Genomic DNA, 20462 nt, shown 5'->3' with positions numbered 1-20462 from the left:
CAAGTATATTATGCTTTTGCTTTTCCTGGAGCCGTCTGGTGGACTTCAATGCCAGCTGTCTTGCCCTGAATCGTGCTCCCAGGCTCACCAGTCGGCATGTTGTTGCATATTGACGCGGCCTTTACGCAAACATAGATATTCTTGTGGTTATGACCTAAGTGATCCGACTTCATGGGCGCATTTATCCTTTGGATTGTAGTGAATGAATGAATGGTTCAGTGCTGGTAATCTCTCCCTGCCGCTATCTGATTACATTATATTGTACCTTCATCCCCAGCGACTGAGCAGTTTCTCTTACAACGAAACTCGAATTAGCTAATATAAGTTCCAAGTATATTGTCTACTCCACGTCCTCATGACTAGATGCGCTTCGAGTTCACCGCAATTTTGGCTCCTATACCTGGAAATTCAGGTTTCACTCCAATCAGTCTCAATTACAGAGCCTAGTTACACTTCTACGTCGTGCCAAGTTTGCAATGTCGTTTGGAGAAATCCGTAGTCGAGATCTGTTCTCCAACACGTGCTAGATGGTTACTGATCGGTCTTCAGCCTGATGACTGCATCTCTTCGTGGCCGTCAAGCATTGTCCTCAAGTATATGCATACCATTAAGCTGATTAAAAAAAAATAATAATAATGGCTAGATGCAGGACATCTACGGAGTAGTAAAACCGTATTTCGGCCGTACCTAGGCCAGGGAAGCACTGTACACTATGCTTGGAGAATCCAAAGAAAACGTGGCAATATGCTAATGATATGTTTCCTCTTCTGTCGTGCTACAGCAACCCACGCCACGTTTTTGACAACTCTAGGTCGTGTGCCTCGTCTTGGCGAACTGCCCTGGAAATGAGATGGGCAGGTCTAAAGTTGGGGGCGAATTACGTATTGGTTTATTTGTCTCTAGTAACTATGCTGTGTCATCCTTGGCCGAGTTTGCATCGATCTTTGCCAATCAGACTGCACAGATTGGCACTCGCGCTGTAAGCCTTCAGTGCTGCCAACGATAGGGATTTTCCAACGTCTTTCGATTTCACCGCTTTTTCTTCTCCACGGTACTATCATGTGGTGTAACCGAGGACAATGCACGACCAGGCAGAATCTGGAAAAAAAAGTTCCTGCATTTCTGCGTCTCTGGTCGTCTGTTACGAAGATGGCAGCCTTCACAAGCATTGCCTCCACTATATATCTCTTGGAGTTGAAGGCATGTTCTTATACGTTCCTGCGTCGTCGGCTACTAGCCAATTCTGCAACTTGTGCCGGTATACGAGCAATTTCACAGCGAAGAGGCCCAGAATAAGACTAGGTTAGCCGTCGGTGGCCAATGACTTCACTTCTTTTACAAGATATTGAAAGTATGCGAGGTCCGTGCTGCTTCACTAGGGGTAAATAGCACTGCAGAGTCCTGCATGGCTTATTGAGGCTCACTGTCACAAAATTTGCCCAAGGGCAGCTTTGGTCACACGCAGTGAGGCCGCCATGGCAACTCGGCAGGCTTGCATACTCTCATCTCAGATCGAAATATCATAGGCGGATGGACTCATTCCCCCGAGGGTTTGGCACAATTTAATAAGATACCGGTCTTTCTGAGGTCCTGCTGTCAGCAGATAGCTCCATCTGTGAGATGGGCAGTCAGCAGTACGGAGTATGGGGAAGTAATCGGAACATTTCCACCCCACCCCCACGAGAAGGGGTGCCTTCTCCGTAGATGCGGTTTTCCCCAAGTTATTTCTTGACAACGGACATTGTCGAACGGCCCACACCCCGTAATAATGGCTAGGAAACCTTTTCGGATCCGAGTCTGACATTCTTCCAGGCTCGGAGACCTACGAAATGAGAGAGTTGTGGATGTTCTGATGCACTGTCCGCCACTCAACCTTCAGCCCGCCTTGTTACAACTTGCGGCTGATAAGTAGGACTCTTCAGACTGAGTTTGTTGCGACGTCGCGTGTTGCAATGTCTGTACACTATGCACTCCTTATGGTGGGTTGACGCTGATCACTGGCAGGAAGTAAGACAGTGAAGTGAGTGAGAAAAATCGGAAGAACGTTTCGTGACTTAACACTTGCCATATCAAACCATAAACGCTGACATGGGAGGTGACTATGGGAGAGGGCGAAGGATGACAGCCCGTGTTGGGGACACCCGGGAGGTGCGGCGAATCCTCGAATTAAAAAGCAGTCTTCAAAGTCATATCGCGTGTTGGACCAGGCCACAGGGTAGTATTTATGTCATCACACGTCTGCAAGCGGGCGTTCGCGGGGCATAGAGGATTTGTTGCAGCAGAAAAGTAAAGGCGGAATGATGGAAGTCGTACCGATTCTTGTCCTTGTGTAAATGTTGAAGGCTGTGAATAGATGGCTGACCAAGGGTCTAGACATTGGCCAGTCCGATTAGCCTCAGCTTATCAGCGCAACGTGAAGGGCCTGGAGGCGCTTCTGCATGTGTAGTACCAAGCAATTGAATACCTGGGGGTCAGGTAATTGCGCAACCTTGTTTTATTGAACCATGTAGCTAGGAAGGATATATAAAGTCTCACCTGCTGTGTAGGATGGGTTACGTTGGCATCTGGGATAATGTCAGTGCTGAAGAGTCATAAACTTACGACAATGGCTGAACGGCGCAGCCAACAGAAGGATAGAGCAGTTCCACAACTCAGTTGTGCTCTGTGCCGAGATCGCAAGCTCAAGTGTGACAAACTCGATCCTTGCACCAATTGCACGTCGTCTGGAGTTATCTGCGTCCCAGTATATCGTCCACGATTGCCTCGAGGTCGACACGCTCGTCGCGCGAGGAACAATACGTCTCTAACCGCCGCAGCACGTTCGCCGACCACACCTCGACGTCGCCATACATCAACAAGCGAACACGGAACAAAAGAATTGTTTGTTTCCGGCAAAGGCAGCGATCGCGGCGATGGAGGCGTCCTTGGTTTTCGAATTGATCGACTGGAAAGCTTGGTTCAACGCGGGGATTGTTGCAACTCTAACATCGACTTGGAGAATGAAGGACTAGGAAAGCTTGTAAGTATGGGACTGAGTGCTGAGTGCTCGTTTTCGCTGGTTGTTGCTGCCTGGTTTACCTCCCTCTGTCACTGCGGGTCGAATGACAACCTGCCCCAGTGTTGCCAGGTGCGAACCTTACCCAGGATTGCAGGCTACATCTTCCAAACACAAGTAATGACTGAACGTGGCAGAAAGCACGGCTATTCGACATTAGAGAAATGGCGAGCCTACTTCTGTTGCTAACAGTCGGGACAATTTAGGATCTTTCTGATCGCATTCGAAGGCTCGAGAGTCTCGTTCAAAAAATCAGCTCAGAGTCGGGCAACCAGGCAGGAGCGATCCGGGTCTGTCCTGGCGGTCGCAGGGCTTGGACCGAGTCATCCACGGCAAGTTTGCATTCTGACTGCACAAACAGATGACTCCACCAATTTGATGGATTCCGATGCACGATGGAGGAAGCTGACCATTACGGTGACTTATAGCTGCTACGCTCAATCGAGGGTTCCGACGATGCCCAGCTTGCAGCCACAAGTCTCCCGAGTCCAACATCATGGAAACCAGAGCTTTCGGTCAGTAGTGACCATGATGATGGTTTGTGTGTGCAAGGAGCTAGCGATTTCTGGGCCAATTTAATCCATAGGGTATGTTTCGTGTAAAGAGAGATGATATTCGCCTGGAGATCAGGAGGGCTGATAAACCACCCCATCGGTGACCACAGGATCGAGGCATAGAACGTGCCGAGTTGCCGCTATTTGACGAAGAGGCTAATCAAGATATCGAAATGGCCCAGAAAAGACAGAATGAACATGTCAAAAAAGCCACGTTTTGCTTGAGCCTGTTGGGACTGAATAATCCGCGCACCACCAGCCCAACGACCTTCCCACATGATAAAGAAGCGATTGGAAATATGTGTCGTGTCTATCTCCAAAACGTGGACCCCATCATCAAGGTGCTTCACAGACCTTCTCTCAGTCGATGGATGCTGGACGGAGATGGGTACCTCGGCTATCCAGAAGAACATACCTCTGTCATGGCATTGGAATCTGCCGTATGCTATGCAGCCGCCAATACTTTGACAGATAGTCAGTGCAAGACTATGTTTCGCATGAGCAAAGCTATCTTAGTGTCGACACATCGCAAGTTCTGTGAAAACGCAATTGAGCGGGCTGGCTTATTAACGACGCGAGATAGAATTGTTCTACAGGCTTTTGTCCTATATCTTGTAAGTTATGGGAAGGCCAGGTTGACTTCGTGTTACAAACTTTGAGGGGCCGCTGACAAACGTTATGCTTACAGGTAGGTCGAAGATCAGAAGAAAAGGGCACAGCCGTATGGACCCTGGTGGCATTAGCCGTGAGGCTCACAATGGCGATGGGTCTAAATCGAGAACCCAATGAAGTGGCCCATTCTACCGAAAGCTTCTTTCATCGACAAATGAGGCTTCGGTTGTGGCTCACCATCTGCCTCCTTGACTTACAAGCCTCCTTTGCACAATCTACAAAGCCTTTGATCAGTCATATGGATGCTGAAGCCGCCATGTCCGAAGTCCGACACATAAACGATGACGACTTTGAGCCTTCTACCATTCACGAAGTGACCGATCGAGAAGAACTCACCGACACAACCTTTGCTCTTGTAACATATCGGGCACAGGTCGCGGGGCGCTTGCTGAATTTCCCGGGATCGGAACCAGGTATTGGCACTACCAGTAGTTGTTCCACTTTCTGCTCAACTGCTTTCCCTAGCCGGGAACAGCGAAGGCATTACGTCAGTCAGTTTCAGCAACAATCTTTGGCTCTTGTTCATTTTTGTGATCCAGAAAGCTCTCCATATGCTTGGTTCACGTGGCATAGCACACAATGTCTTGTGTCTGGGATGCGACTTTCAGAGCTGCTGCCCTTCCAGTATACTTCAAGCGGTCAGAGCTTAGCGACTCCGCCGTCGCCGCGGCCGCGGGCTGATACAGATTTGCTCAGAAGAACTCTCCAAAACCTAGAAAAAACCCAGCTCATTTACACGGACTCTCGCGGGGAGGGATTCCGCTGGTATATCACAATTCCATGGCTGGCACTTTCCACCGCCATAACTGAATGTACTTCATGTGCTGATACGGCTCTGGTGCGTCGAGCCTGGCCAGTAATAGAGGCATCGTACCTGCAATATGAATCGTCCTTCATAGGGAACAACAGTGAGACTTCCCGCCCGCCACTGGCACTCTTAATGGATCAGACCCGAGAGAAGCTGTCACCAATATTGCAAGGAACAATCCTTTCTCGCTACAGTCCATGCGGCAATAGAGCCAGAGATGCAGCTACCAAGTCGCTGACCCAAGTTAGGTCCAGAAAAATCAGCCAAAGCTCCGCTGCAACACCAATTGACCCGGTGTTAAATGCAGACGAGGTGTTGATAAATGGCTCCACCTTCGGCTCTGAAGCTTCGCATACCATGTCAAGCCAATTCTTCTCGCAGCATAATTGGGATCCTTCCTCAGTCTCTTTGGAATACACTTCTGGAATGGACGGGTGTATGGCGACTCCAAACTTGTACCATACAATTTCTTCTTCGGAGGTTTTCGAGCCTTCCTGGCTGACTGGTGATGTCATGGGCGTGTACTCGAACATAGACGAAGAGGACAATGCATCGATGCCAACCAGTGAAGGGGAAAATAGAGATGTGCTCCAAATATAGAACTGTGCAAGACCACAGGAGTCGGATGGGCTGGCGACATGTGGTTGATTGTGAATGCGGATATTCTGAGATACTCTGGGTATTGGCCTGTATTGTTAACGAAGTCACTATACCAATTGGCATACCTTATTTGCACCTTTTAGCACATGAGACTCAATGGAAATACCTTGAAATGCTGGGATTTATTGCACTCGTGAAGCTTGCGGTTAGCAGATAGCAATATGCGGCACCGCCCGTTGATGCTGGCTACGCAATGAGTGTGTATCTGAGATTCAAACGTACTGGCTGCCGCAGGAATCAGCGGCACTGCGAGTAAAGATATTTCATATTTATTAAAGACTGAGGACTGTGAGTTGTGCTATTTTGAGATGCTTTTCGCCACCCGCTACTGATATTACTTCACGTCGAGCAGTGCAGCCGGTTCTCTCCAACCAAAGCTGTGCTCTCATTGGCAGCATAACAGATTCCGTTGCACCGGGAAAATGAGTATGTTACCTTTCCACGAAGCTCAGACGTATTGGGAGCATATTGTTGCTGTTGTGGGAGCTTCTGATCTCGGCCGAGGGGGAAACGGCTCCTGTCGGGACCGAAATTGTGGTTTCGGTTGGAACCTGTGTCCCAGCCGGGCCCGAAGGTAGCAGAGTTTGATCGGAGCTTCGAGACTGGAGGCGCTGTCTAAAAGCCGGACCAATACATGGAGGGAGATGATGCCATGGCCAGAATATGCGTGAGGGGAGAATTACTTGGTGGCGTATTATAGTTGCTTATACGATTTGGGAGATGTTCGGTCATTCAAGGAACGACCAAATGCTCCAGGAATTTGCTACATGAGCTGTCTAGTTGTGACATGACGGGCGATCCATAATATTCTTCAATGCGTCAATGCAAAAAACTGAATTGCTTTATTACAGCGGGAGGCAAAAGGTACCTAGGTATTTAACCAGATCGCTATCACGCAAAAAACTAGAAAATACCATGGTATTTTAGTGTGTACTCCTTGATAGGCGAACATCGTCTGCCGCAGCAATGCTTCTTCCTCTGACAATGGGGTCGCATGAACGAGATACCCGGAAAATGGTAGCCTCTATTTGCAATGACATTTGCGACAATTGGCTTTGCTGCTGTTCTTACGGTAGTCATGTCATGAAGCTCCGGGCAGCCATGCCACAGAGTAGGGATGAAGGAGTTTCAGCGCGTGCTTCTAGCTTCTGCCATCATGGCGCCACCCGCAAGCCAAGTTTGCGATGGCAGCAATTCGACGATTACACACTTCCGAGTCCAGCAAGCAAAACAAGCCGCTGTGCCAAGCAATGCTTGGGAGCCGAACGTCCGGATCCTGCAGCAGCAGGGTATTTGCATCTACGGATTTTAACTCGACTTTTGTCGTCCGTCAGCCGGGCCCTGGCTCAAATTGACCTACCGGTGAATGTCAGACGCGCGGCCCAAACATCCGATCCAACCTGCTAGATTCGGCGACCGGATAGATAATCTCGGCGATGAGACTAGCATGCCGGTGAAAGCTCAAGACAACAGGGGTCAAGTTCAGCTCCGATCAACACGCCACAGTTCCATTGGCGGTAATCTTGGAATCCTGAATGGACGTCTGGTGATAACAAGTCCTCAGCCTTTCGCGCCGACTTGCCCGGCAGGTTCAGCAATGCATACAAATTGAGAGACGGCAACCTGCGTTGCGTTTTCGGAGTGACACCGACAAAAGGAGGCTGTGAAGGTAGCTTTATGCCAGGCTGACACTTACTCGAGCGGATCCCCCCCGTGCATCTAGACCAGGGGACAGCATTTTGAAAGGTCAGACGATGTGGTGTCGAGATCGCATCTTGTCGGCCACGATGTGACGGTGACTCGTGAGTCGTGACGTACGTGCAAATGTACTACGAGAAGATGGTCCCCTCCATCCGCATTTCAGCCAAGTATTGAGTGGATCGTCCACTTAGTCGCTGACGGGTAATCCTTCGTCTGGTAAACGATCATGTCCTGACCCTGTAGACTTGCAGCCGCAACGCTGCGACTAGTCGGTGTGCTTTTCTTCTCATCATCTTGTACTAGCTTTTGCTGAGAAATTGTAAAATGTATGCGGCTGAAGAATAGGGAGCGTGGGGCCACATGTTTATCAAAGCCATATTAGACTTGTAAGCTAGTTATCAAGGGGTGTCTTGTGTGTGTTGCTGTTGCTAGCTCTTTTTATTCTATAGCTTAGTACTTTGCCTAATAACTACTCTAACAGAGACATGTCGGTTTCACCTATGTAGCTATGGGTTACTTACACCTATTACCACGTGAGGTTCAGTCTTGGAATAGGCTTCCTCCTCTTTCACCTATATCACTCGCCTTTAGGTAACGCCCTCTGTGGCATTACTTCATCGTCCGGCACAACACACAGCTTCAAGAAAAGATCAAGTCTAAAAACTTAAGAAGCTCTTAATGACATGTGCGTCTATATTACTCACCAAAAAATAGATCCGAACAACTCACTGGGTTTCTCCTAACAAAGGTCAACTCTGAGTCGCACGAAGACGAACCCTTACCAAAGGCGATGATGGCTGTGTTGGAACGTCGTAAAAAACAAAACTCAGGAGGATTGTCGAAATTCGAGGGTTAAAGCTCTATCAAAGCTCGTGTGAGTACGTTCTCTTTCACGAAAGAGCTGGCTGTCTTAGTGTACAGGACGAAAAGATGACAACCACGAACCAGGGGAAAGCAGTCAAGGCATTTAAACCCGCTGCCCAATCTCTGCAGATTGCTGAAATCAACAGCCTCCGAATACATAATAGGTGTATTGCTAGAGGAGAGGCCTTTCTGCTAAGAGAAAGTATTACCACGTACCTCATCGTTACACTTGGTATGTATTGTAGGCAAACCGGGACAAAAGCCCTAGTCCTATTCGGAAACATGGACCTGAGCCAGCCGCAACCTGCATAAAAGAGCTACATAGTATGAAAATTTATGTTCATGTGATTGAGATCCATTGTGTGTGATGATAACAGAGGCTTCTAATTAGAGGGAACCTGCATCATGTTGTCCAAGACCCAAAGGACTGAGGGCCCAAGCTGATGGTATCTATACTTGAACTAGGTTTTCTCGACTTGTATACAACCATCAAAGATGCTGAATGACCTCCACATCTCCTCGATAATAGAAATGCGCTTCATCTTTCCATTGCAAATACTCCCCATTGAATCACCGACCCTGTCAAGCTTTCTTGTCCAACTTGGGCTTCGCCGCGCGAAACATGAATACTGTTCCAACGACCCGAACCTCCACTTCATGAAAGTTTTGTCTCAGGGCATGCTCAAAGTCATATGGGTTATCCTCACTGTTTTGAAAAATACCCGCTTCAACGACCTTTCGACGCATGTGAGCCGCGAACCGGTTATCTTTCCGCACACCTCTTGCCACTACATTGGCCCCGTGAATTACACCATCAGGGGTCATGTTGTTCTTGATATGTGAAAAGATATTGCACTTCTCCTCTATCGGTCGCCGGGATACAGTGAAGAAGATAATACATGGAAATGGAGTCGAACTTGTCCTCCACGGGAAGGGGCTTTAAAATATCCGCGACAATCGCACGTGCATCAGATCGTCCGCATCTCTTCAAAGCGAATTCCAAAGCAGTCTTTTCAATATCTAGAAGAGTGACCTTTGTCGTTGGTGGGATGCGGCCTTTGCGGAGGTAATAGCCCGTTCCGATTCCAATGTCAAGATGGTTCTTGCCAATGTTGGCGCGAAATTGAGGCAAAGGGTACTGGGAAGTAGGGCATCCCCAGGCAGTATGTGCTGACAATGCCGAGGACCCAGTAGTCGTAGAGGAGAAGTCGTCTCGTTTTGTACAGCTCTGCGGCTTTGTCGTCGGCCGAGGAGGCCGATCCAGACGCAGACATTTCTAGTCGTCTCGAGGCGCAACGGCAAAGTATACTATTTACACCCTAGGCGAGTGCAAGGCATAGAAAGAAGTGAGTAACAGACGAAAAATATCGTGAAAGTAACGGAGATAATTATTTGTTCGCTCGTCTCTGCCCGGGCGTTTTGTTTGTTTGACATGGGGGATTGTCGCCAATTTGGCACATTGCATCTGACATTATGACGGCCCGGGACTTCATCGGAATTTGGGCGTTTGTGTGGAATAAGGAAACAAGTACTTAGTATCCATCTTTCAGCTTCCATGCTCCTCTTAACACTCGTGGTTCTATGCACAATTTGTTCCAAAACCCGAAGGCAAATTCCGATCATGCACAGCCAACGAAACACCCAACAAGGCTCGAATGATAACAGAGGGGGAAATTGGTTGAATTTTCAATTCAAGCCTTCTGGTTTCTGTTGAAGTTACCCAGAATTTCGCAGTGCCTTCTGGAAGGCTGAGTTGATATCAGGAACAGGCAGTTCCCCATGCAAGTTTGTTGTTTTGGAACAACAGTTTCAACATGGCGACAAGGATTCCATTTGACGAGTCTTTTTGGCAAGAATACCTTGAGGGACAGGAAGCCCAACTGCCGCAACTCTGTGACGTTGAAGATGTGACAGATCGTGTTGTCCGTATCATGGGAGGAAACCCAGGCATAATGCAGCTACAGGGGACAAACACTTATCTGGTAGGAAATGGAAAGTCTCGAATCCTCATTGACACAGGGGAGGTATGTTAAACCTCATTGATGCCTGCGTTAAAGAGAGACTGACCTGTTGGTAGGGACTACCATGCTGGATTGAACGAGTCATCCAGGTCCTTGAAGACCGGCAACTGGACCTCTCATTCATCCTCCTCACTCACTGGCACGGAGACCATACCGGTGGTGTCCCCGATCTCATATCACATAACCCCGACTGGGTAGACCGAGTTTACAAGAACCGACCTGACCGCGGCCAGAATCCCATCGTAGATGGCCAAATCTTCTCCGTCCAAGGAGCCACCATTCGTGCTGTTTTCACTCCGGGCCATGCCATCGACCACATGTGTTTCGTCCTTGAAGAGGAGAACGCTCTATTCACTGGGGATAATGTCCTTGGACACGGATTCTCCGTGGTGATGGATCTGGCTGTGTACATGAGAAGTCTAGATAGCATGGTTGCGCAGGGCTGCGCATCTGGATATCCGGCTCATGGCGCCAAGATTGTCAACTTATCGGCGAAGATGCAAGAATACATTAACCACAACGAGTTCCGCATTCAGCAGGTTAGCTCAGCTCTTTCTTGGCACTGTGCCAAAGGAGCGAAAGGGGGCATGACTCTACAGGAGATCATACAGTCGATATATGGCAATGTGCCAAAAGAGATTGTGGATAATGCCCTGGTTCCCTTCTTGTCGCAGGTTCTGTGGAAGTTGGCCGAGGACCGGAAGGTTGGTTTCTCCCCTGGTGAGCCGAAGAAGAGGAGATGGTTCGAGTTGGGAGTGGCTCACTGAGTAGCTTTTCTTGTAGCGTTGGATGTTTCGATTTATGAGCAAACAGTTCACTGACAAGTCTTGTATTGTGATGAGTTTTACTTTTAGAGGTCTGTCCATGTTTAAGTGAGAGAATGAACCGAGAATTGACTTGGCCTGGAATGGGCGAAAACAAAGATGGCTTGCGTCGTAGAACAATGAAGAATCTATATTTTCCAGTTAACATCTGAATGATATATTGCTACCCAGTGGCCTCTAAGCCGACATTTTCGCGGCTTTGTTTGCTTGTGCTAATTTCAGCCTCCTCTTCTCCGCAATATCCTGCCATTCAGCCATGGGCCTATGCAGTACATAGAACCGAGTCCTAGATCTCTTGACTGCCTCTTGGACGCGTTTACAAGCTCCATCATAGTAAGCAGAAACGGCCTGCTCTAAGCATGAATTATTCACGATAGTCGAGGCAAGCTCAACACTATCCAAGAGAGCATGGTTACCCCCTTCGCCGCCAAAAATTGGCATTGCATGCCATGAGTCCCCGACAAAGACAATACCCTGATTTCCACCTTTTATAGCGTCTTCCGTAGACATGTAGACACATCGGCTAACCCAGTGGAATACCGCATGCCCCTTGATGGTCTCGGGGTTGACGTATCTGGCCCATGGTTCTGCAAGTCTAAGTGACGAGAGTTCTGCCACCAGTGCCTCGGGGATACTGCTGGGCGTATCTTGCGTTTTGATGTCTCTGTCAAATAATATGTCGTTGTCACCACGAGCTGGTCTAGAGTATGACCAGTCTAGATGGACTTTGGTTTTTGTCATGTTGCAGACTGTGATTGGGGTATTGAAACCATCGCCGACGCCTGCTAAGATGTTTGAACCATTGGCAAAGGGTTTGATGTATTCGTCGAATTCTCCGCGAGGCAGATGGAATTCGCCGTGGTAGACGACGACAGGAATAACTTCGGGGCCAATATGGGGAAGAATTTGAGATCTAACTGCGCGGGTACGTAAGAAACGTTGAAACTTGTTCAGGGAGACATCGGTAATAGTTACCCGCAGAGTGAACACCATCAGCCGCAATAATCAAGGAGCCGCCATACTGGGCTCCATTTTCAAACACGGCCGTCATGTTTCCGGTTGTACCAGATACGCTCTTCAGCTTGTGTCCGTATCGCACATCCAAGTCATCGTCGCCACAGTCAGCAATCCATGCCCGCAAAGCATTGCGATTCGCTCGCATCACGGCAGGTCTGTTTTCCTCGGGTGGCGCCACCAGCACATCGCCAGTTGAGTTGTCGCGCATACACAAATCAACCCATCCAGTGCCACCAACGTGTCGATCCGGTGCAACTGCTTTGGCCATGCTCTTCAGGGATACTCCGCCAAGACCCTCGAGAAGTGCGGAATAGCCCCAGTCGTGCAAGCTAATTGCGAAACCTTGACTACGCTCTGGAGGCGAAGACTCGAAGATAATGTTCGGAATGCCGTGATTTGTCAAAATTCGTCCGGTAGCAAGGCCTGATAGGCCTGCTCCTATTATTAGGATGGGGGTGGCCGGTTTCCTTGTTGCCATTCTGAGCCATGAATCGAAATCCTGTAGTTAGGCGAACTCAACAGGCACTGAATACATACAATAATGCTCCAAGTAAATGCCGGCGCCTCCATGGGTATTTGACATATTTACGCATCTGCCGAATGAGTACGCAGTCATTGGTATCGCACAGCCCGGCTGGCGAGGTCCACACCGAAACCAGCTGTCAAAATGCCATAACTCGGATCGCCGGTTTTTGTGGCTTGTCAATTCGACTGGTCAGTCGACCTGGCCAAGGAATCTAACCGTTCTATGCAAGGATACAATATGGTTAGTGCGAGTTCTTAAAAGCCGGGTGGTGTGACGTTGAGAGTGAGATTTACTCGTGGTCCATTTTCTCCAAAGCACTGGTGCCCGTGGTTTCAGAGGACAATCACTTGCAAACTGAGCCCATCACCGGCATTGTCAAAGAAAGAGCATATGGAGAACATGATGACATGTTGCAGGGTTCGTCACGGCCTGCTTGATAGCTCGCGCAATCTGTTTTGAGACAGGAATGGAAGACTGCATGGGCTCATGTATCTGTTTGGTTCGGGAAGGAGCAACACTAGGTGCTGACTCATCACCCATTCAGGTCGCCCCCCGATGTTGCAAAACACACATGAATGAGCTTCTGCGGTGTAAAATACCATCGACGCGAATCTTCCGATCTGCAAGCAAGCCAGTGTTAAATCTATCCCAATCCCTTGTGAAATGCCCTGCCACTCTGGCAGAACATCGTCTCCATTGTAAAGCATTTCGGCCTTACATTACTTGGTTCAGCGGCTAGTCGAGCACCCGAACTGGGCGCCTTTGCGCTATAGCTTGTTGGTACGGAGTATTGCGGTCGCCAAAAGAACGCGTCTCGAAAATGTCACAGCTCGTTGCCATTGCTCCTGCGCCAGGGAAGTCTCCGTCCGCGGAAGCCGGCATTGCCTCGACTCCGGATTCTGCGACTATGCAATTCAATTGTCAATCATGTGTTCGCAAAAAGGTCAAATGTAACAGGGCTCTTCCTGTTTGCTCCGGCTGTCACAAGGGCAAAATCGAATGTACATATCTTGCTCCACCGCCAAGGAAACGGAGAAGAAAGCAAGAAGAGGATATTGATCAACGCCTGGCTAGATACGAGAACATCTTACGAGCCAATGGTCTTCTACAGCCATCACTGGAATCATCTTTTCACAGCGAAGATGCAGTCGCTCAGCGTCGCACCCAGCAGGCAACAGAAGTCTTGTCCAGCAACCAAGGTCCAGCTGAAGTCGGCAAACTTGTTTCAGCAGACGGCAAGTCCCGCTACATTGATAGTGTCCTTCTACTTCCAGCTGGAGATGGAGATTTGTGCGAACTGTCAGATTCAGACTCAGAGATTAACCAGGATGACAACGAAGCTCCGAGAAGAGACCATAGTGTATCCAGTATTCTAGGCTTCTTAACTGGGGAAGCTGTCCCCCTGGCTATGTTGGGACGTCATCAAAGCCTAGCCGACGTCCATCCAACTCACGATGAGGCTTTGAGCCTATGGAATGCCTACGTTCAAAATGTCGAGAGTCTGTGCAAAATTCTGCACATTCCTACCATGGCACAGATGGTCGACACAATCTCTCGGAAGCCAGCCTCAGTTTCAAAAGGAGATGAATGCCTGGTCTTCAGTATTTACTACCTTGCTGTATTTTCCATACCGGACGCCGACTGTCTACAGACGTTGAATAAGCCAAAGCACGATCTAATGGCAAAGTACCGCAGTGCTGTTCTTCAAGCCCTAGTCAATGCGTCGTGGTTGAAAACCACTTCATTGCGTGTGCTACAGGCCTACGTTATATTTCTTGTGGCGGCACGTAGTCAGGTCGATCCGCACACCTTCTGGAGCTTAACTGGCATCGCCATTCGACTTGCGCAGCGGATGGGGCTGCATCGTGACGGGGACAACCTTGGTCTTCCACCTTTTGAGGTCCAAATGCGCCGGCGGCTGTTTTGGCAGCTACTTCCACTTGACACCTATGCTGGCCAGGTTTCAGGTACGGGGATTTCGATAGCACCGGACAGCTGGGATACCAAGCAGCCATTAAACATCAACGATGACCAAATTTATCCTGGAATGACCGAGAAACCAGTAGAAAAGAAGGGCGCTACAGAAATGATATACAGCCTTGCGAGGATAGAATTGTCCAACTTTTACGCCAGGACGGGTGTGAGGTTGAAAGGCTCAGCGGAGTCATCCAAAAACTCAGACGAGATCGAAAACTTGATCAATGATGTCGAGGGCTCAATAGAGATGAAGTATCTTCGGTACTGTGACATCCTCAACCCGCTACACCTTCTAACGCTCGGAGTCGTACGGTCAGCTGCGAATATTGTCCGTTTACGCAACCGGATGACACCAGTAATGGATAAAACCGTAGATGACGGTGAGCGAAACGAGCTTTGCGCTCTGTCAGAAAGAATCCTTGAGACAGATAGCACTATTTATCGCAACCCGTCCTTGCAGAAATTCCGATGGCAAGTGAAGAACTTTTTCCTTTGGGATGCACTTCTCTGCATCTTACTCAGTATCTCAAAAACTGGCTTCTACAAAGAAGCGGAATTAGACAAGACCTGGAATGTGGTTGGAGAGGTCTACGCAAACCATGAGGATCTGTTGGAGAGAAAGACCACCCTGCATTCCATGATATGTGACGTCACATTAAAGGCCTGGCTTGTGAGTCCACCAAGACAACCTATACCTGAACCTTCCTTCATAACGTCTCTTCAAAACCAGCGCAAATCCAAGTCCAGAGGGCGGCAAGATACTGTCAGTGATAGCGTCAGTGATATAGGCAGTAGCAATGATGCAATGGAGACGTCTGCGATTGACGGGCTCTTTGGCAACATTGACGGCACGAATCTGATTATGGAAAGTAATTTGAACACGAATCCTTCAGATTGGTTATTCTGGGACCAATTTTATCGCGATACAAATCTTTGTTGAGCGACCAAGGCATCGCGCCATGTCAATGTGTATTTCTATTAATGCTCTACATTGGTTTGGAAGCTACGTGCGAAACATGCAACTCGCTACCTAACTTCTACAACGTATACATTGTATGACCTGACACCCACGCCGCTTCATAGCATACGTTGCGAGGATTTTATGCCGGGTACTAAATTGGAAAGCTGAGATTCACTTTAAGCCGAAGCATGCAGCCACTAACTCGTAATCGGGCGGTAAATGGAGATTAAAGCTGATATGGGTTGTTCTATCAGCCCATATACTCGACTCGGGCTTAGGGCGCCAGTACCACGTCGGGTTTTGCATTTCACTGTTGTTTGCCAAGCTGGCACAGTCTCAGCCGCAATGAAACATCGGCTTTAGAATCGAACTTTTGGTAAATGGAAATTCCCGACCATATTGTGTACAGTGTAACTGGCTGATGTGTTGTCATTCTGTTCAGGGTTTTCACGACCCATCTGGATCTAGGCTTTTGTTTTAGGACCATAGAGGAGCCAATTTCTTTAGTGTGAAGACTGAAAACGCTCCAAGATAGCCTTTCTACAACTGCTACATGATTAAACCATTGCGTCCAGAATAAAAGTATCTGACCAAACGATCATGGCGCCAAATGAACCACGGACTGGAACACTCCCGGGTTCTGGTACAATCCTCACCAAGGTGAGCCGCTTCATCAAGAGACTTCAAACATATCTCCAATTCCGCTCGGCAGGTTTGCAAAATGAGAAGAACCTAGTATATTCAACAGCGTCTACCGAGGATGAACTTAGCAACGTTTCCAGCGATCTAGAAGAAGAACTTCTTTGGCGCCATCCCTCACCGCAGACCAGTCAGATGTGGGAGGTCCTGGTGGAAATAAATACCAAATATAAGACGCATCTTATGACATACCAAGAACTACATGCCTGGAGTATAGAACACACTTCTGACTTTTGGCGCGAAGTCTGGAACTACTGTGGTATTCGACACTCGCAACCATATAAAGAGATCATAGATGATGCGTCACGCATGTGGCCAAGACCAACATGGTTCAAAGATGCACGACTAAACTTTGCTGAAAATCTGCTATTTCCCATGCAGCCCGTGTCGGAGGACGATGTTGCTGTAATCAGCGTCACGGAAACTGAACGGAAAGGGCTTACATGGAAACAACTACGAGGACAAGTACACCAGTGCCAAGCAGCTATGAAGGCAATGGAATTGAAACCAGGAGACAGAGTAGCAGGCTACGTCGCGAACCATAGCAGTGCGTTAGTGGCCATGTTGGCCACGACCTCTCTTGGGGCGATCTGGACGGCTGTCAGTCCCGACACTGGAGTCAGCGCCACGTTGGATCGCCTTGTTCAGATCGAGCCTCACTTACTCTTTGCCGATAACGCCGTTGCTTACAATGGAAAGGTGCACCCGGTTTTGCCCAAGTTGCCTGAGATTATTCGCTCCCTGCCGACACTGGCGGCTGCCGTCATCCTGCAGACTTGGCATGAACAAGAAGAGATTGATTACACTGGGCTCAACACCAACGTGATTACCTTTGACGTATTTATATCCAGCGGAGATGCATCTTCTAGCATGGAGTTTGCCCAAATGCCAGCAGAACACCCTGTCTTTATACTGTACAGCTCCGGCACGACCGGCGCCCCAAAGTGCATTGTTCACGGCGCGATTGGCACCCTTCTACAGCATAAGAAGGAGCACATTATCCAGAGTGATATTCGGCCGGGGGACCGCCTCTTGTACATCACAACATGTATGTGGATGATGTGGCACTGGTGTGTGTCAGGTCTGGCGTCTGGCGCTACAGTCGTCCTATACAACGGGTCACCATTCTATCATGTTTCCAATGGCGAGGCGGTCAAAGATGACCTGGCTATGCCAAAGATTATAGATGAATTGGGCATTACCCAGTTCGGTGCGAGCGCCAAGTTCTTCTCCATCCTGCAGCAGAACCGGCTCATGCCCAGAAACCAAGGCTTGAACTTGAATACATTGAAGGCTATTTACTCGACCGGGTCGCCGCTCGCGCCATCGACATTCAGATACATATACGAGGCGTTTGGAAGCGTGAACTTGGGGTCAATATCCGGCGGTACGGACATCATATCTGATTTCGGCACGCCATCGCCGCTTTCTCCCGTATACGCCGGCGAGATCCAAGTCATTGCCCTTGGGTTGGCGGTTCAGTCATGGGGTCCAAACGGCGAGGATCTTACTGGCTCTGTGGAACCCGGTGAACTTGTTTGTGTGAAGCCATTTCCCTCGCAGCCTGTAAGTGTGCCACTATGCATAATGCCCTGCACCAAAACTAACGCGACTCAAGGTTCAATTCTGGGGACCAAACGGGGAATCGAAATACAAGGCATCCTATTTCGAAAAATTTCCCGGCGTATGGGCCCACGGCGATTTCATCAGGATAAACTCTCGTACAGGAGGGCTTCTCATGCTGGGCCGGTCAGACGGCGTCTTGAATCCAAGCGGTGTGCGCTTCGGGAGCGCGGAGATCTACAATTTGATCATCAAGAGATTTCCAGAAACGGTGGAGGATTCGCTTTGTATTGGACGCCGTAGAGACGGAGACATGGATGAAACAGTTATCCTGTTCTTGAAGATGCGGCCGGGCAGAATGTTCAGCGAAGAACTCGTAGCAGCAGTCAAGGAAGCTATTCGAGAGCAGCTTTCTCCTCGACATGTTCCGGCTATTGTGGATGAGTGTCCGGACATTCCTGTCACGGCGAATGGAAAGAAGGTTGAAGTATTGGTCAAGAAGATTATGAGCGGGCTTGTAACCGGACTTGCCAGAGGTTCGGGGACCGTGAATGAGGATTGTCTGGTCTGGTACAAGGAGTGGGCAAAGCGACATTGATGTAAAAATTTTAACGTCAACCGATATAGCCTTGAGTCGCTGTATATTTGGCCATTGGGGCTCTGGCCTTGGCAACTTCACGGGGGCTTAAAGTATTGAACCAGATCAGATACCTGGCTGTCGCGCTTTATACTGTAATATATTACAGTACATTAGTGTATGATTCTCGGTGGGTAAATATATTCTGCTTAGAATATAAATATAAACCAACTAAACCCTACTTTATATAGGTAATATTTTTTCTAAGGAATCCACATTATATTTCATTTATCATTTCAGTATTATAAAAAAAAATACAGATACGACATACACTCATGGCGAAAAGTCGGCGCCTCCCGAGCCAGTGTCTTTTAGACGACATACGAGACCGAAAAGAAGGGAACATGCTACGTGTACGGCTAGATATTGCAACTCGATAAAATTTTGGTCTAAGACAGAGAAAGGAGACCCAGCATCGTTTACAGCTTCATTTGTCTACATTATTGTGAAATACAATGCACCCATACTTTAGTAGCAGGTTACCAAAGCCAACAGGTATTCAATAGAGGCCGTCCTCGGCCCAAGCACCAGCAACATAACTATATAACTTAGGGGCTGATGCCCCCTTTTCCTTAACCCACTGGCAATGGTCAAATAGGATTTCCAATCAGATCCAACAGCGCCTGTAAAATGTACGGCGGTAGAATCCTGGCGGTCGCAGGGTCAAGGAGGGACGATGCAAGCGTCTTCTTGGAGCAAGCTTCCGGTTGCTTGCGGCCATTCAAAACTTGAATAAGAAACGATGGCGCTTTTGACGCAGGGGTAGCTGCCGCGATGCCATTCCCTGCCACTGCGTCTCGCACATACTGAATCGACGCACCGCGAGCGCAGTAGTATTCGTATGTGCCGTCCGTGTCTTTCACTACACCAACTTGGTCAGATACGCCCTCGTAAAGCAAGATGGGCATTTTCGGAATGCCCTGGTAGCCCATATTGTTCTCGGTAATGGCTTTGGAGACGTTTGTGCGAGCAAGCCGGTCAAATCGTTCAACGTGCTGGCAACGTCTTTGAACGCAAAATCAGGACCATTCGCTAACAAGCATTGTGTCCTTACTTTACCAAAGGCCTAGCGATACTCGGGCTTTAGGTGCGCATTGATGCCATTGGCAACGACAGGGCACTCGTTTCCAAGCCCGAGGACTCCGGATGGAAGCAAAGCAGCAGCTGGGCTCTTACTCGAAGCGTCGATCACATTCGCCGTATTGGGTTCTGTTTCACTAATAGCCATGCCGAGGATCTTAAGCTCCGGTGCACAAGAGGGCTGAAGCCCAGCTGCCCGAGCTGAGGTGATTGCACCGCGCGAGTAGCCCCGTGGTGTTTGAAGAGTGTATAGCTGCTCGTATGCCATCAGGTATGGCGTGCCCAGCCGACTGATTTGCGCAAAAGGCAGCTTGAAATGATGGTGCCCAAGAAGCCATGTGACGGAGCGCAATCCGCAGTTGGGGCATCCTCGGCGATTTGACACGACAAGAGCTTGCACATGTGGTGTAATCTGGATGATGGGGTAGCAAAACAGTGAGCACCATGGCGGTTGCGCGGCCGAAACTGTCTGTCGTCCGATACAAGATCTGACGGCTATCCTTGAGGTTGGCTTTGAGTAACCCAAAGCCAGCAATTGGAGCTGGGGGCTTTCTTTCTTGAAGATAGTCCGTGGAGGGTGGCGGCCAATTTCATCAGGATCGGAACAGAATGAGTCCTGACTAGGGAGCGTTTGTTCTACGAGAGGGTGTGATGATGCTGACAACGTAAACAGAGAGACTTACAGGCGAGCCATTGTCACACGGAGGCCAGGGCGTATGGAAGGCTTGAACCTTGACCTGACGATGGTTGCGCAAGGGCTTGGGTAAGTAGCTGGGGCCTTGGGGCTTCCAGGCTCGGTTGCTCACCGCTTCTTGTGCAAATAGGGCATTGACGGCATTGCCC

The 20462-nt window shown here is 48.9% G+C and overlaps 7 protein-coding genes across 9 annotated transcripts; 5 read left to right on the top strand and 2 right to left on the bottom strand.

Annotated features, from left to right (window-relative positions):
• Positions 1-3782: 3782 nt before the first annotated feature.
• On the top strand, positions 3783-5689 carry J3458_020335 (uncharacterized protein; the record flags this gene model as incomplete). Its single annotated transcript, XM_007812259.2, has 2 exons — positions 3783-4223; positions 4298-5689. The coding sequence occupies 2 exons, from the start codon at positions 3783-3785 to the stop codon at positions 5687-5689; spliced, it is 1833 nt and encodes a 610-aa protein (XP_007810450.2).
• A 2979-nt stretch (positions 5690-8668) lies between these two features.
• J3458_020334 (uncharacterized protein) lies at positions 8669-9189 on the top strand. Its single transcript, XM_066121976.1, has one exon. The coding sequence runs from the start codon at positions 8810-8812 to the stop codon at positions 9155-9157; it is 348 nt and encodes a 115-aa protein (XP_065972966.1). The 5' UTR covers positions 8669-8809; the 3' UTR covers positions 9158-9189.
• On the top strand, positions 9184-11236 carry J3458_020333 (uncharacterized protein). Its single transcript, XM_007812261.2, has 2 exons — positions 9184-10338; positions 10392-11236. Exons 1-2 carry the CDS (start codon positions 10129-10131, stop codon positions 11100-11102), a joined length of 921 nt encoding a protein of 306 aa, XP_007810452.2. The 5' UTR covers positions 9184-10128; the 3' UTR covers positions 11103-11236.
• An 89-nt stretch (positions 11237-11325) lies between these two features.
• J3458_020332 (uncharacterized protein) lies at positions 11326-14486 on the bottom strand. 2 transcript variants are annotated; one of them, XM_066121975.1, is made up of 3 exons: positions 12996-14486; positions 12135-12922; positions 11326-12076 (listed from the first exon to the last, which is right to left on the bottom strand). In XM_066121975.1, exons 2-3 carry the CDS (start codon positions 12652-12654, stop codon positions 11337-11339), a joined length of 1260 nt encoding a protein of 419 aa, XP_065972965.1. In that variant the 5' UTR covers positions 12655-12922; positions 12996-14486; the 3' UTR covers positions 11326-11336. The 2 variants fall into 2 exon arrangements, with proteins under 2 accessions (XP_065972965.1, XP_007810453.2); XM_007812262.2 differs by having other exon boundaries at positions 12135-14486.
• On the top strand, positions 13523-15619 carry J3458_020331 (uncharacterized protein; the record flags this gene model as incomplete). Its single annotated transcript, XM_007812263.2, has 1 exon — positions 13523-15619. One exon carries the CDS (start codon positions 13523-13525, stop codon positions 15617-15619), a length of 2097 nt encoding a protein of 698 aa, XP_007810454.2.
• Positions 15589-18752, top strand: J3458_020330 (putative NRPS-like protein biosynthetic cluster). Of its 2 annotated transcripts, XM_066121974.1 has the most exons (3): positions 15589-16300; positions 16353-17905; positions 17958-18752. In XM_066121974.1, the coding sequence occupies exons 2-3, from the start codon at positions 16475-16477 to the stop codon at positions 18498-18500; spliced, it is 1974 nt and encodes a 657-aa protein (XP_065972964.1). In that variant the 5' UTR covers positions 15589-16300; positions 16353-16474; the 3' UTR covers positions 18501-18752. The 2 variants fall into 2 exon arrangements, with proteins under 2 accessions (XP_065972964.1, XP_007810455.2); XM_007812264.2 differs by having other exon boundaries at positions 15589-17905.
• A 377-nt stretch (positions 18753-19129) lies between these two features.
• Positions 19130-19887, bottom strand: J3458_020329 (uncharacterized protein; the record flags this gene model as incomplete). The annotated part of the gene is made up of 2 exons (XM_066121973.1): positions 19130-19544; positions 19616-19887. The coding sequence occupies 2 exons, from the start codon at positions 19885-19887 to the stop codon at positions 19130-19132; spliced, it is 687 nt and encodes a 228-aa protein (XP_065972963.1).
• Positions 19888-20462: the final 575 nt, after the last annotated feature.

Source organism: Metarhizium acridum (assembly GCF_019434415.1).
Source record: "Metarhizium acridum strain ARSEF 324 chromosome Unknown scaffold_573, whole genome shotgun sequence".
Lineage (NCBI taxonomy): Eukaryota > Fungi > Ascomycota > Sordariomycetes > Hypocreales > Clavicipitaceae > Metarhizium > Metarhizium acridum.
Note: the sequence above shows the minus strand (reverse complement) of the source record. Positions and strands in the feature narration are given on the sequence as shown.